Below are 13,776 nucleotides of genomic sequence, written 5' to 3'. Positions count from 1 at the left end.
GAGTTTGTCTTCTTTTTCTTAGATAAGTCCCTTCAACATTTTGTGTAGTAAGGGCTTGGTGATGATGAATTCCTTTAACTTGACCTTATCTGGGAAGCACTTTATCTGCCTTCCATTCTAACTGAAAGCTTTGTTGGACAGAGCAATCTTAGATGTAGGTGGTCCTTGCCTTTCAAGACTTTGAATAGTTCTTTCCAGCCTCTTCTTGCCTGCAAGGTTTCTTTTAAGAAATCAGCTGACAGTCTGATGGGAACTCCTTTGTAGGTAACTGTCTCCTTTTCTCTTGCTGCATTTAAGATTCTCTCCTTATCTTTAATCTTGGGTAATGTAATGATGATGTACTTTGGTGTGTGCTTCTTTGGGTCCAACTTCTTTGGGACTCTCTCAGCTTCCTGGAGTTCCTAGAAGTCTTATTTCCTTTGCCAGACTGGGGGAGTTCTCCTTCATTGTTTTTTCAAATAAGTTTTCAAGTTCTTGGTCTTCCTCTTCTCCTTCTGGCACCCCTGATTCAGATGTTGGAATGTTTAAAGTTGTCCCGGAGGTTCCTAAGCCTCTCCTCATTTTTTTGAATTCTTGATTCTTCATTCTATCTGCTTGAATGTTTATTTCTTCCTTCTGTTCCAAATTGTTCATTTGAGTCCCAGTTTCCTTCCCTTCACTGCTGGTTCCCTGTATATTTTTCTTTATTTCACTTTGCAGAGCCTTCACTTTTTCCTCTATTCTGCAGCCATACTCAACCATTTCTGTGATCATCCTGATTACCAGTGTTTTTAATTCTGCATGTGCTAGGCTGGCTATCTTTTCATTGCTTAGTTCTATTTTTGGAGTTTTGATCTGTTCTTTCATTTGGACCATACTTCTTTGCCTATGCATGCCTGTTACGTTGTAAGGGGCATAGCCTTAAGTATTTGCCATGCAGGGCAACCCACGTTGCTGTGTTGTGGCGCTGTATGTGGGGGAGGGGTCTGAGAGGGAACAATGCCACTTGCTAAGGTCTCCTCTGACTTTCAGTCATTTCCCCCATAATCCACAAGCAAACTGGGCCCTTCTGGTGCTGATTCCAGGTTGTGTGTGTATGTACATTCTAGGACCCTGTGGGTCTCTCCAACCATCTCTCCTGTGAGGCTGGGAGTTTCTCTCGCCACCACCATAACTCCCACAGGTTTTTACAGCCAGAGGTTTTGAGGCTTTATTTCTCTGTGCTGGAACCCTGGGCTGCATGGTCTGTCTTGCTCCCCAGTTGCCCTTCTCAGTTTATCTACACACAAATGTGGGACCGCCAGCCACTGCCTTGCCTGCCCGGTCCTTCAGCCATTGTCTTGCTGAGTATCTTCTCCGCCCCAGGTGCCCATTTCCGCCCCTCTTATCAGTCTGGATGAATGTTTCTTCTTTAAACTCCTTGGTTGTCAGACTTCTATACAGTTCAACTTTCTGGCACTTCTGGTTATTTTTTGTTTTTAAATTTCTTGTCCTTCTTTTGGTTGTGTGAAGAGGCAAAATGTATCTACCTATGCCTTCATCTTGGCAGGAAGTCTAGGCTTATTATTTAATACCTTCTACTACCTTTTACATATGCTTAAGTCTCTTTAGGGATGGTTTCTCTCATTTCAGGTCCTACCTCCAACACCTATGTTCAACCTTCTCTTCATTCTTTTTCCCTTCTCACTCCTAACCCACAATCAATCATGCTTCATCCTACTCTACTCTAACTGTTCCTGCAAAAGACACCACCTCTCTTTACTAAATAGAGCTGTTCCAGATAGGAGAGGGTTATGGGGATGGGTTAAAAAGATGAAAGAAATTAAGAACAAATTGCTAGGTATAAAATTAGTCACCCTGCCCTGACCAGTGTGGCTCAGTAGGTTAGGTGTTGTCCCTCAGAGTAAAAGGTCATTGGTTTGATTCCTGGTCAGGGTACATGCCTGGGTTGCAGGTTCAGTCCATAGTCGGGGCACATACAGGAGGAAACTTATCCATGTTCCTTCCCCCTCTCTTTCTGTCTCTTCCTCCCTTCCCTTCCCTTTAAACATAAATAAAATCTTTAAAAGTAAATAAATAATGTCTTTAAAACTAAGTAAATAAAGTTAGCCATGAGAATGTAAAACCGAACATAAGGAATATAGTCAATAATATTGCATTATGTCGGTCAATCTGTTGGATAGGGAACATGTGTAAGTTGTAAAGAAGAAAGCCATCAAGACCACTAGGGCTGCCAATTACTGTTGCCATTTGTGCCTTGAACCCCCGCACTAAGCTGAGGGGGTAAAGTGTGGGAGGTAAGGGAGTGATGAGATATCCAGCCCAAATCCTGTCCCTGATGCCAGACATGGGTTTGCATCTTTCCAGGGGAAGGCAACATCTTTTTCTATAAGCATAAAGATACATAATAGGGTAGCTATGGACTCGGGACCACAAAACAAAGGCCAGACAGTATCTAACTTACTACAGAAGAAGCCTTTACTTATACCTACTATGTACTAGAACTGTAATAAAAGCTTTATATGTATTATACCATTTCCTTTAATATCCTCCTCTCTATAGAAGGGAGCATTGTCACTCTTCATTACATAGATGAGAAAAATGGCAGATTTAAGTAAATTGCCAAGTAAGAAGCAGGAAAAAAATTTATACTCAGGTTTATCTCCTGTGAAAAAGGTGGAAATGTGTTCAATAACACGTACTACACCTAAGAAAGATGGCTTGGGGTTTGTAAGTTGCAATCTCCCAGTTAGTCTCATGGTAAACAAATACCTGCTTTAAGGGGTAGGGATTAGAAACACCACAGCTTGGTTTCCCATCCAAACCACAGAAGGGGTAAACCTTCAATACAAGAAAGCAGGAGAAAATGCAAGCATGTCAAAATTAACCAACATAGGAATGTGAAATATTCACTTCAGAACTGAAACTTTAAAAACTGTGCCTTTCAGTCACCAGCGCCTTTATGTATTAATGACTGAACAATGCTTTGGCACATAGCATGTTATTTTGATATAAAGTAAATCTCCCCTATGGAGCTAGACAGAAAATAACCATCACCCATGGTCCATTTCCTTAAGAGAATAATTACTGTTTTTCCAGAGAAAGTTTTATCAATGCCCAAGCATTACTTGGTGTGGTCTAATTACACTGTCTCACTCACCTGAGGCCGAGTTCATCATATTCTGCTGCACTGGTGGACTGGTAGGGGCTGTAACATTCAGCTGGGACAGCATAGCCTTCCTGGGGTCCTGCCATGTTGTCGTCTGATCTATGTGACTGAGACGAAACAAACAGTTCCATTAGATAACAAATGCCAGGTCCTATAAAAAACACTTGCACATATAAAAATAGGGTAGATTCTATGGGCTAATAGGCAAAGGCGTCTAAACTAGCTGCAAAAGCATATAGTTGTGACATCTCACTGCTCTTACCCTTCCTCTACAACCTTTTTTTCATTCTCTTATCACTCAGCTTTCACTTCTTAGATCTTACAAGTGCAAGATTTGGAAAAGCTACACTGATATTCTCTGTCTCTCTCTCTCTCTGTCAGCAATGAAAAAATGTCCTTGGGTAAGGATTAAAAAAAAAAAAAAGATGAAATGTGATTTATAATTGTCTGTAACAGTGATCATGTGACTAAAACTCAAACTTTGCAAGGGAATCATCCATCTTAGTTCTCCTAAGCTATGAAGGCCAATTAACATAATTTTTAGACCTAAAATCCTTTAGGTAAACACAAATATATTATCTTATTATACACCAAAGTCAAAATAGAATTAAAAGTTTTTAATCTGTAAGTTTTTATTGTCTCCTGTGACTACTGAAAGCCTTTATTTGCTAAACAAAACATTTAAACATTTTCTATGTATACTTAACTTACTACAAAATATCTTAGACATTTGCACATAGATTTCTTCATCTATAAAACTGGTATGAAAACAGCTAAAGAGTCTATGAAATATAAGATTACAAGCCATCTAGCACAGTATCTGGTATATGAACATTCAATAAGTATTAGTTTCCTTCTTCCAGCAAACGTTTCAGTGAAACAACTAAAAATATTATGAAACTACCTAAAACACTGTCCTGAAAACATAGCCAGAGAAGTACTCAAAGAATTATGCAAGGTTCTCATCTGTATAATTTATAAAAGCAAAAACCTGAAAGCCAGCTAACATCTAATGATAGGGATTGGTTATAGAAATATTGTTTAATATGATGGATTATAATACAGCTACTGAAAATATTTTAGAAGAGTTTGATAACATGGAAAATATTCATAATACAGCTTTTTAAAGTTGGCGGTAAAACAGCATGTACAATATGAGACTTACTATTTAAATATGCATGTAGTGAGAACATATGGGAAGGACAGACATCAAAATGTAACTGTTTATTTCTAAATGGCAAATTTACAGGACTCTGCTTTGCTAGATTTTCTTATTATTAAACAACCATGAACTCAATAAGACTTATTTTTAAATCTGTTTAAATTTCCAATCTTGAGTTCTCTTCCTAAGAATCATCCCATGATAAATACATATGTAAATGGTTAGGAAATGACACCCTGTCATTTACTTTCCAGACATGGAATCAGAACGCTATCTTTATCAATAACATTACCAAAAGCACAGTAAATAGACTCTGGCTGGAACAGACCAAAAATATTATCTCTACTGGAGATGGGAGAATCCTATAGGTCCTAGGCAAGCAGAAAAGGGATGAACACAGGCAGGTAACAATGTGGAAGGTGTGTACACTTAGGAATGACAGGGGTACCTGTCAATCAGCACTTCATTGTCCATTGGTCATAGATGCTTTTCAGCAGTAGCACTGGCATTTGCTCAGGTCTAGACAGCAGAGGCAAAACCTTATTGAAGTCTTACTATGTTAGCACCTCATTCCAAAATATGAAGTCCTTAACAAGCCCAGTAAGAGCTTATTCCTATTCCTTTTCATTCCTCCATGAGCCAATGAACAAATTAAACCATAAAATGTTCTCTAGATCTACAGGGCTTCTCATGCTTACAGATGGTAAGAAATACACATATAGTAATTAACATAGTCATACTCAATGAAAGTAGTTTAAAATCTTTTTTAAACTACTTAGAGAAATGTTTCTCACTGCCTGTTATAACATTAAGCAATCAGGAAAGGAAATGGCTGGTAATTCATTATTAGTGGTTCTTAAATCTCAATGAAAGTATATGCCACTACCTACTTCTCGTCCCCACTACTTTTAAAACTCCCTAATATTTGTGAGGGGTAAAGGAGAAGAGGGAGGTAAAGAAGCAAGTTTATGATTCTGACTGCTGAAAATTTTCTATTATGTAACAGCTGGGTTTCTCTAAAAACTAATTACATAAATCATATTAATCTATTCATAACTAGATAGAGCTCCAACCAAGAGTTTAGGAAGACCCCATTCTGAACCACTCATCTTCCCAAATATAGCCAATCCATAAATCTCTTCTCAAGGATTCTTTCTTCCTTAAATAAATTAAGGGTTTTAATATAATACAGAGAATGTATAGTTTTACTGCTCTCAAAATATCGATTATTTTGCTGAAATGACATAAGTACAAATGCTAAAATTTCTCCTCCTGAAAAAGCTTTTGAACCTTACTAAGAGTCTCATAGAGCTATACTATGTGGACCTCAGTTAATGTTCCACTTCTTTAAAAAGTATCTACATCTCTCTATGGAACAAAGATGCCATTATCCAAGTTGTCCAACTACAAAAGCATACAACTATTTAGATGCCTAAGAAAATGTTAAATGAAATTAACTTTAGAATTTTTGTCTTCATTGAATCTGTAAGATTAAATCATAAAAAATACTGCTTTGTCCTAGTAAGTCAATTTGCAACAGTATACCCCCAAATACCGAGTCTTCCTATTTAGTACAAGAACAAGAATCTTTATAAAAACATTTCATGCTACAAAAAAGTATTTTTGCGAAGACCAAATAAACAGTTTGCTAGGCCCACCCTTTCCCCAGTAGCTATCTGCATGGCACCTTCCCTTACCACATTCTAGTCTTTGCTCAAGTATTATATTCTTAGTGGGGCCTTCCTGGCCATGCCATCCAAAATCTACCCTATCTAAATTTCTAGACTCTTCTTTGCTTTAATTTTGTTTGATAACCTTTATCATTATCTAACATGTATTTTCCTTATTTTGTTTGGCTGTTTCCTCTAATAACAAAAGGTCCAAGGATATAGGGACTTTTCATCATATTACTAACTACTGCATCTTCAATAATCATAAGAGTGCTTAATACTTGCCAACAAATAAATAAATTTTTTTGCCCCAAGAATATCAAACTTTCTCCTAAAGTCCTTATACCCCTACTGACTTTATTAACACCCACTTTTTCCTATAAAAATGAAGTAACAGGAAAGGATCACAGATCCACTAGAATTAGCAATAAGGAAGTTACTGGTGACACTAGCAAGATTAGCGGCAGTGGCCTTACAAGGCCATTGTGAACCGGAGGTAAGGAAGCAGATAAATTTAGTTATATAAAGGGAAGGGAAAAATGCAACTAGATGGATATGAGTTTTGTTTTTTCAAGAGGAAAAGACACATATATCTAAAAGTAAACAGAAACAGAACAGTTGAAAATGTGTTAAGGGATCACCAAAGAATTACAGTCATACATCAGCTGGTAGAAAGAAACATAATGCAGACATTGCTTCCACTGTAAAAGAAAGTGGGAAAGGATAGGGCAGAAGCAAATAATTTAACTGGCTGGTCAAAGTTGAGTGGCTTCTGGTGTAACCTCTCTCTTAACGAGAGGTATAACATTAAGATGATTAACGAGGCTGGCATAATTGGTACCTCCCTTAGGGACTTACATAAAAAGGACTGCATCTGATACCCAAGAATTCTGAAAACAAGTTCTGTATAAGACACATATATGAAAAGGATGAAAATAAAACATGTAAATTCTTTGTAATATATTGAATAACAAATATATTGCATACATACTAGGAAGGAATAGAATTAAAAGGAATGGGTATTGAACATTCAATAAAAGGTACCAGAATATTACAGAAAAATTTCTGTTCCCACAAGAATATAAGCTGCTTAGAGAAGTACAACCGGGAGAGTGTCTGGTACATAGTAGGAGCTAAATAAATACATGCTGAGTTGGATGAATATTAAAGCAGTACTGTTTAAGAATGCAATGACTAAGAGTTCACATAAATGCTAATCTGGAAAAGTGTTAAAGAATTTTTTCACTCTGATTCTTAGAAATGTCCAATAATAGATAACAGAATAAAAATATACAGAGCAATGAGATAAAATTAAGGAAAAAGCATAAAACAGTATTTTCACAGTTGAACATGAGTGGTTGTATATAACACAAAATAATTAAAGATTTAGTTTATCTTGTTCCTAAGAATAGTCTAGTTGATGGACTTAATACAGGAAAAGAAGAAATGTGAAATTCTACAGCCCCTTCAATACATGCAAATAAATTCTTTGCTATTATTTTGGGAAAGGAAAGGTAATTGGATTTATGGCCAAGGTAAACCCTATGATCTCCCTCTAGAACAGCCAGGGCTGGGAAACAATGAACTTGCAGAAATTCAGTCTGTTGAAACAAAGTCTGACCAAGGTCCACGTCTAACAGCAGTTTCTCCTGTGTATACAGAGCCACCTCTCCTGTTGGCTTTTGTCTCTTACTTTACACTGCAGAAGCTGGTCTTACATATTGGATGACTTAACAAAATATACATACAGAACCCCCAAAAGGGTAGAAGTCCTGATGTGAAACACTAGAAAACTGACTTTGTGCATAATACCACAGGTTAATTCAGGCTCTGATATATAGCAATATTTAAAGAGCTTTATATCCTCTTATGAAATGTAAATCTTATGCAATTCAAACCCGGGCCTTAAACTTCCAGGATTCTTACCTTATAAAGAATAACAATATTACTGCTACATGTTTAAATTACTGAGGAAACCATAAGAACACTAAATGCTACCTGAAGCAGCTCTGGGTCATGGTGAGATGCAAAGTTCTTATCTCCCTAGGACCAATTGAGAGAGAATAAAAATGTGCCATTATTTCATAAGTCTCTTGCAAAGGTCGAAAAAAATCACTTAAAAAAAATGTACAATTTATTAAGATTAAGTGGTATGTCCAAGGGCACCTGACTAGTATGTAGCTATTCTGAAGGAATTTAAACTCAGACTGACACAAAATCTGCACTCTTTCTACTACATGAGAATTCCTCTTATGTTATGAAAACATTTTGTGTGTTGTTTAGATTTCTTAAGACTAACCTCTATATCACCATCTCCCCTCCTCCAACCCATTGATAATTTGGTACAAGGAGAAAAAAAACTCCTCTGCAGTAACATCCAGTGGACCAAAATCTGGAATCCACTCCTTCACATCTCTCCCACTCAAACATAAAGGGAATATGGTAGTTGAGAAGTTTCCAGGGCTTTTCCTTTTTCTAAAATAAATAAATAAATATATTTTAAATTGAGGTATAATTGACATTCCTAGGGATTCTTAAATGGGATCAATGATAGACAAGCATATCTTCTCATAGATCACTTGGATACTGGGAGGAATGAGAGAGTAAATCCCTCTATGTGAATTCTGAAGGTCAAAGTACATCCTACAGACCCTTCCCCACACAAAAGATGCATGTGCTGCCTCTCCAGCAAAACCGTGGGATTTACTATACAGGAGAGAAAGTTGCCAACATGTTAACTGCTCTAAGGATGCTACAACTCTTCCAGGAACCAATGACTACAGACAATGAAAAACGACTAGAGAATCTGGTATCGGGATGATGAGAAGCAGAGATTGGGCACAGTTAAGGCTTTCCCACCTGAGATCAGAAACCTACCACAACAGTTCTCAGTTAGGTATCAGAACAATCCTTCCTTAACAAAAGAGGACACAGAGGCTCAGAGAAGTTGAGTAACTGGCCCTCAGTCACATTGCTAGTAAGCAGCACTGCCAGGATCAAAATGTCTTTTAGCTTCTAGCTCAGTGCTCTTTTCAGTCTTACTGTTCTATAGGAAACGTTTTTCTAAAATGATAACCTGCCACTCCAGTGAAACAGATTTTCCCCCCAGGGAATACAATTTAAAAGGAGCATCAGAACCCTTTAAATGCTTTCTTTTTAAATTCATCAACTATTAAAACTAATCCAAGACCACAAATCAGATGGAAAACTACCTTTATCATACAAAATGCACACTCATTAGAAAATGTTAAGATATGTCAATTGATGGCACTGGTAAAGAGAGAAATTGGTTATGGTGGATATTATGCTTACAATCCCTTTTCCTTTAAATTGGTGGTTTGCAATTCTAAAAAGTTATGCTGGTTTTTGTTCTACTTTGTTTCTTACTTTAGAAACAACACTGATGGAACTGATATAAATTGATATAGATGTGATAACCTGCAAGTTGCTTGCCTATCCAGATGTTCATGTCTTGTTATATTTTAGTGTCTAATCTACAATATAGTAGTGTCTATAAAAGCTGGTTTCAAAGACTTGCATTAAACCATCCCTCAGAATTTACGAAAAGTAACTCCCTATTGTTTACTTCAACACATATCATCACAATTCAACATCGACATATATTTTTTAAAGAGTAGTAAATCCATTTTGGAAATGGATCATAGAGAGAGGATTTAGACTAAGTATGTTACTTAAAAAAATCCTTTTGCAAATCAAGTGTTACTGACACTATACAATCAATAGCTATCTATATACGCTCAGATGAACCTCTGATTCTTTTGAAACATCTGCAGCATTTCTTGAGACTCCTGTTCTTCCTCAGGTAATCCTTTCCCCATCTGGTCCACAAAACACCTAATTTCTACCTAATCTTTCAAAACCCAGATTCCTCCCGTTTAGAACCCTTGTGGGAAGAGTAAAAAAGTAAGAAGACATATATTCAAATCCCAGCTCTGTCCACGATAATCTGGGTTGTACAGACAGGTAATTTTATCAATTTGTTTTATGTTCAGTAAAATCTGATGGATTTATTTACTTCCCAGATTTGTGAGGATTAAATGTGGTAACATATATAAAAGCAACTAGAATTGTGGTTCCTGGAACACACAAAAGGCCCTTCAAATATTTTCCTGACTTCTTTCCTGTGCTAATCCAGTATTTAAAATTAGAAATACTACATGGTGAATGGGCCAAGTCCAGAAAATGTTTAAGAATGAGATATGAGTTCAGCTTTCATCTTATAGGTGGTGAAGAGAGATAATATGCAGACACTATAGGTTTTGGGGCAGGAAACTGAAATGATAAAAATGTTTCTACACCATTAGATCAACTTTCACAGACCTATCAGTTTAGAGTAAGAATGAACTAGAAATCATACAAGTACAGGGAAAGAACAGCAAACTAATTTGGGAACAAAGAATAATCTCATTCCTATAACCAAATATCTCAAATATTCATTGTTGAAAATTTCATCATACAAATATATATTTTTACTTAAGCCACAAGATGGGTGAACTGTCAATCTAAACCCAAAGAAAAAGCAACACCTCTTATGTACCAGCCAAAGACCATCCCAACAAATCCTAACATACTCTTCAAATTCTTGGTTATATGTTTTATTACCAAATATTGAATCCATAACCTTTATTTAAGGGAAACTCATTAACATAATGGGAATTGGGTTTTATAATGATAAAAATATTGATGACGCTAATTACTGAATTAGAAAACTAAGCTAATGCCATTCATTTAGTAAAAATTTTAGTGATTAACATTGACACTATGCTGTGATAAAGTTTAGAAACCTCAAGAAGTAATAACTAAAATTCCCTTATACCCTGTTCCTTAAGAGTGTGTGCTTCCAGCCAGCAGTATTAACACCTGGGAGGGAGTGTGTTAGAAATACAGAACTTCAGGTTCCACCCAACCCACTACGAATCTGCAGCCAGCCAACAGATCCACAGGATATATGTATGCACATTAAAGTTTGAGATGCACTGCCTTAGATAATACTTGAGCATCTACACTGTTTTAACAGTGACTAATGCCTGGAGGATAAAGATTTTCTTTAGACCTCGAACTTAAAAGAAAGCAAAACCAGTAATAACCTGCAGTAAAAAAATCTAAGTTCAATTTGCATCATTACTGCAGAAGGGTACGCTGAAAGCCATCAGCCACTGAGTGTACCATAAATATGCACCATTTAAGACACAGGTAATAGCATTCTCACTTTTTAAAAAAATATATTTTATTGATTATGCTATTACAGTTGTCCCATTCCCCCTTTACTCCCCCTCCACCCTGCACACCCTTCTCCCACCCACATTTCTTCCCCTTTAGTTCATGTCCATTGTGTTGGAAGTTCTTTAGCTTCTACATTTCCCATACTATTCTTGCCCTCCTCCTGTCTATTTTCTACCTACCATCTATGCTACTTATTCTCTGTAACTTTTCCCCCTCTCTCCTCCTCCCACTCCCTGTTGATAACCCTCCATGTGATCTCCATTTCTGTGGTTCTGTTCCTGTTCTAGTTGTTTGCTTAGTTTCTTTGGTTTTGTTTGTTTTAGGTGTGGTTGTTAATAATTGTGAGTTTACTGTCATTTTACTATACATGTTTTATCTTTTTTTTAGGTAATTCCCTTTAAGATTTCATAAAATAAGGGCTTGGTGATGATGAACTCCTTTAATTGAACCTTATCTGAGAAGCACTGTATCTGCCCTTCCATTCTACATGAAAAGCTTTGCTGGATAGAGCAATCTGGGGTGTAGGTCCTTGCCTTTCATGACTTTAGAATATTTCTTTCCAGCCCCTTCTTGGCCTGCAAGGTCTCTTTTGAGAAATCAGCTGACAGTCTGATGGGAATTCCGTTGTAGGTTACTGTCTTCTTATCTCTTGCTGCTTCTAGCATTCTCTCCTTCATTTTTACCTTGGTTAATGTAATTATGATGTGCCTTGGTGTGTTCCCTCTTGGGTCCAACTTCTTTGGGACTCTCTGAGCTTCCTGGACTTCCTGGAAGTCCATTTCCTTTGCCAGAATGCGGAAGTTCTCCTTCATTATTTGTTCAAATAAGTTTGCAATTTCTGGCTCTTCCTCTTCTCCTTCTGGTAGCCCTATAATTCGGATGTTGGAATGTTTTTAAAGATGTCCTGTAGGTTCCTAAGCTTTTCCTTTGTTTTTTTTTTTGTTTGTTTGTTTTTATTTATTATTTCTCCATTCTTTCCTGTTTGGTTGTTCTTTCTTCCTTCTGGTCCACTCTATTGTTTTGAGTCCCAGTTTCAGTTTCCTTCCCATCATTATTGGTCCCTATGCATTTTCCTTCATTTCTCTTATTGTAGCCTTCATTTGTTCATCTAATTTTCAACCCAAATCAACCAATTCTGTGAGCTTCCTGATCACCAGTGTTTTGAACTGTGCATCTGATAGGTTGGCTATCTCTTCCGTTGCTTAAAAGGATGGGTTCTGGGGCTTTGATTTGTTCTTCTGTTTGAGCCATCTCTCTCTCTGGTTTTTTTTTTTTTTTTTTGGTCTGGTCGTGCTGTTACGTACAAAGGGCAGAGCCTTAGGTGTTCACCAGGGTGGGGCACCCCTTTTGATGGGTTGTGACATTGTATGTGGGGGCGGGGTCAAGAGGGAACAATGGCTCTTGCTCTGTTCTCTGTGGGACCTCAGTCCCTTCTGCTGCTTCCTCTGAGCAAACTGGGCCCCTCTGGTGCCAACTCCCATGTGGGTGGGCTTGTGCATGCCATGGGACCCTCCAAGGACCTCTCCTGTGAGGCTGGGTGTCTCTCTGTGCACCTCAACTCCCACAGGTGACCTCAATCAGTGTCCCGAGGCTCTATTTCCCAGCGCCAGGATCCTGGGTTGCGCACACTGCCTTGCCTTACAATCGTTGCCTCAAGGGGTCTGCCGGTTGCCACCCCTCAGCAGGGGTCTGCCAGCTGCCACTTGCGCACTCAGGGTCCACCCACTGTGGTCTTGCATGCCCCGAATGCCTTATCTGGCCCGGTCCCAACTCTTTCTGCTCTCTGTGCCATGACTCATGCCTGGCTGCCCCACTCTGTCCCTCCTACTGGTCTGGATGAATGGGTCTATTTCAACTTAGTTGTCTGACTTCCATTCAGATCAATTTTCTGTCAGTTCTGGATGTTATTCTGCTTCTAAATTGTTGTTGTTCCTATCTTGGTTGTGCGTGGAGGCATGGTGCATCCACCCATGCCTCCATCTTGGCTGGAAGTGCCCCATTCTCACTGTTATATCACTGGCTGCAGTGGTGATAGTTTATCTGTGCTTACTTTTAATTAAAAAAACAACAAAAAATAAAAGCACTGCAACTTTTCAAAAACTGATTTGATATTGCACTAACACATTTTTATTTAGGGCAGCAATTTTCAACTATTTTCATCTCATGGCACATGTAAACTAATTACTAAAATTGTGCTGCACATCAAAAATACTTTCTTTGCTAATTTGACAAAAAAAGAAATAGGTACAATTTTGATTCATTCACACTGGACAGCTATTGTTGTGCTGGCTGTTGTCATTTTTTTACTTGATAATCTAAGGAAGAGAGGTCAGTGCCCCTGACTAAATAATCAGGTATTGCAAGTTTTAAAAATTCTTGTGGCACACGGTTGAAAATTGCTGGTTTAGAGCCACAGTTATCAATTTAGAAATTGCGGGAGAGGCACATTTATGGTCATTACAGTTCTACAAACATTTATATAGGGAGATAGTACTGAATACTAAATTTCTGGCAATGCAGTAATAGGTCTTCCAAAGCTCTGGAATGTCCTG

At 37.7% G+C, this 13,776-nt stretch overlaps 1 protein-coding gene across 6 annotated transcripts in view; it reads right to left on the bottom strand.

Moving 5' to 3' along the window:
• YAP1 (Yes1 associated transcriptional regulator) overlaps nt 1-13,776 on the bottom strand; it is a 147,046-nt gene that overhangs the window by 84,613 nt on the left and 48,657 nt on the right. For all 6 annotated transcript variants that reach the window (XM_036028666.1, XM_036028668.1, XM_028514532.2 and 3 more), the window contains exon 3: nt 3,140-3,255. In XM_036028666.1, coding sequence (XP_035884559.1) covers nt 3,140-3,255 — 116 coding nt within the window. The remainder of the gene's footprint in view (nt 1-3,139; nt 3,256-13,776) is intronic.

This window comes from Phyllostomus discolor, chromosome 6, assembly GCF_004126475.2.
Source record: "Phyllostomus discolor isolate MPI-MPIP mPhyDis1 chromosome 6, mPhyDis1.pri.v3, whole genome shotgun sequence".
Classification (NCBI taxonomy): domain Eukaryota; kingdom Metazoa; phylum Chordata; class Mammalia; order Chiroptera; family Phyllostomidae; genus Phyllostomus; species Phyllostomus discolor.
The sequence above is the reverse complement of the archived record's forward strand: the minus strand, read 5'-3'. Positions and strand labels throughout refer to the sequence as shown.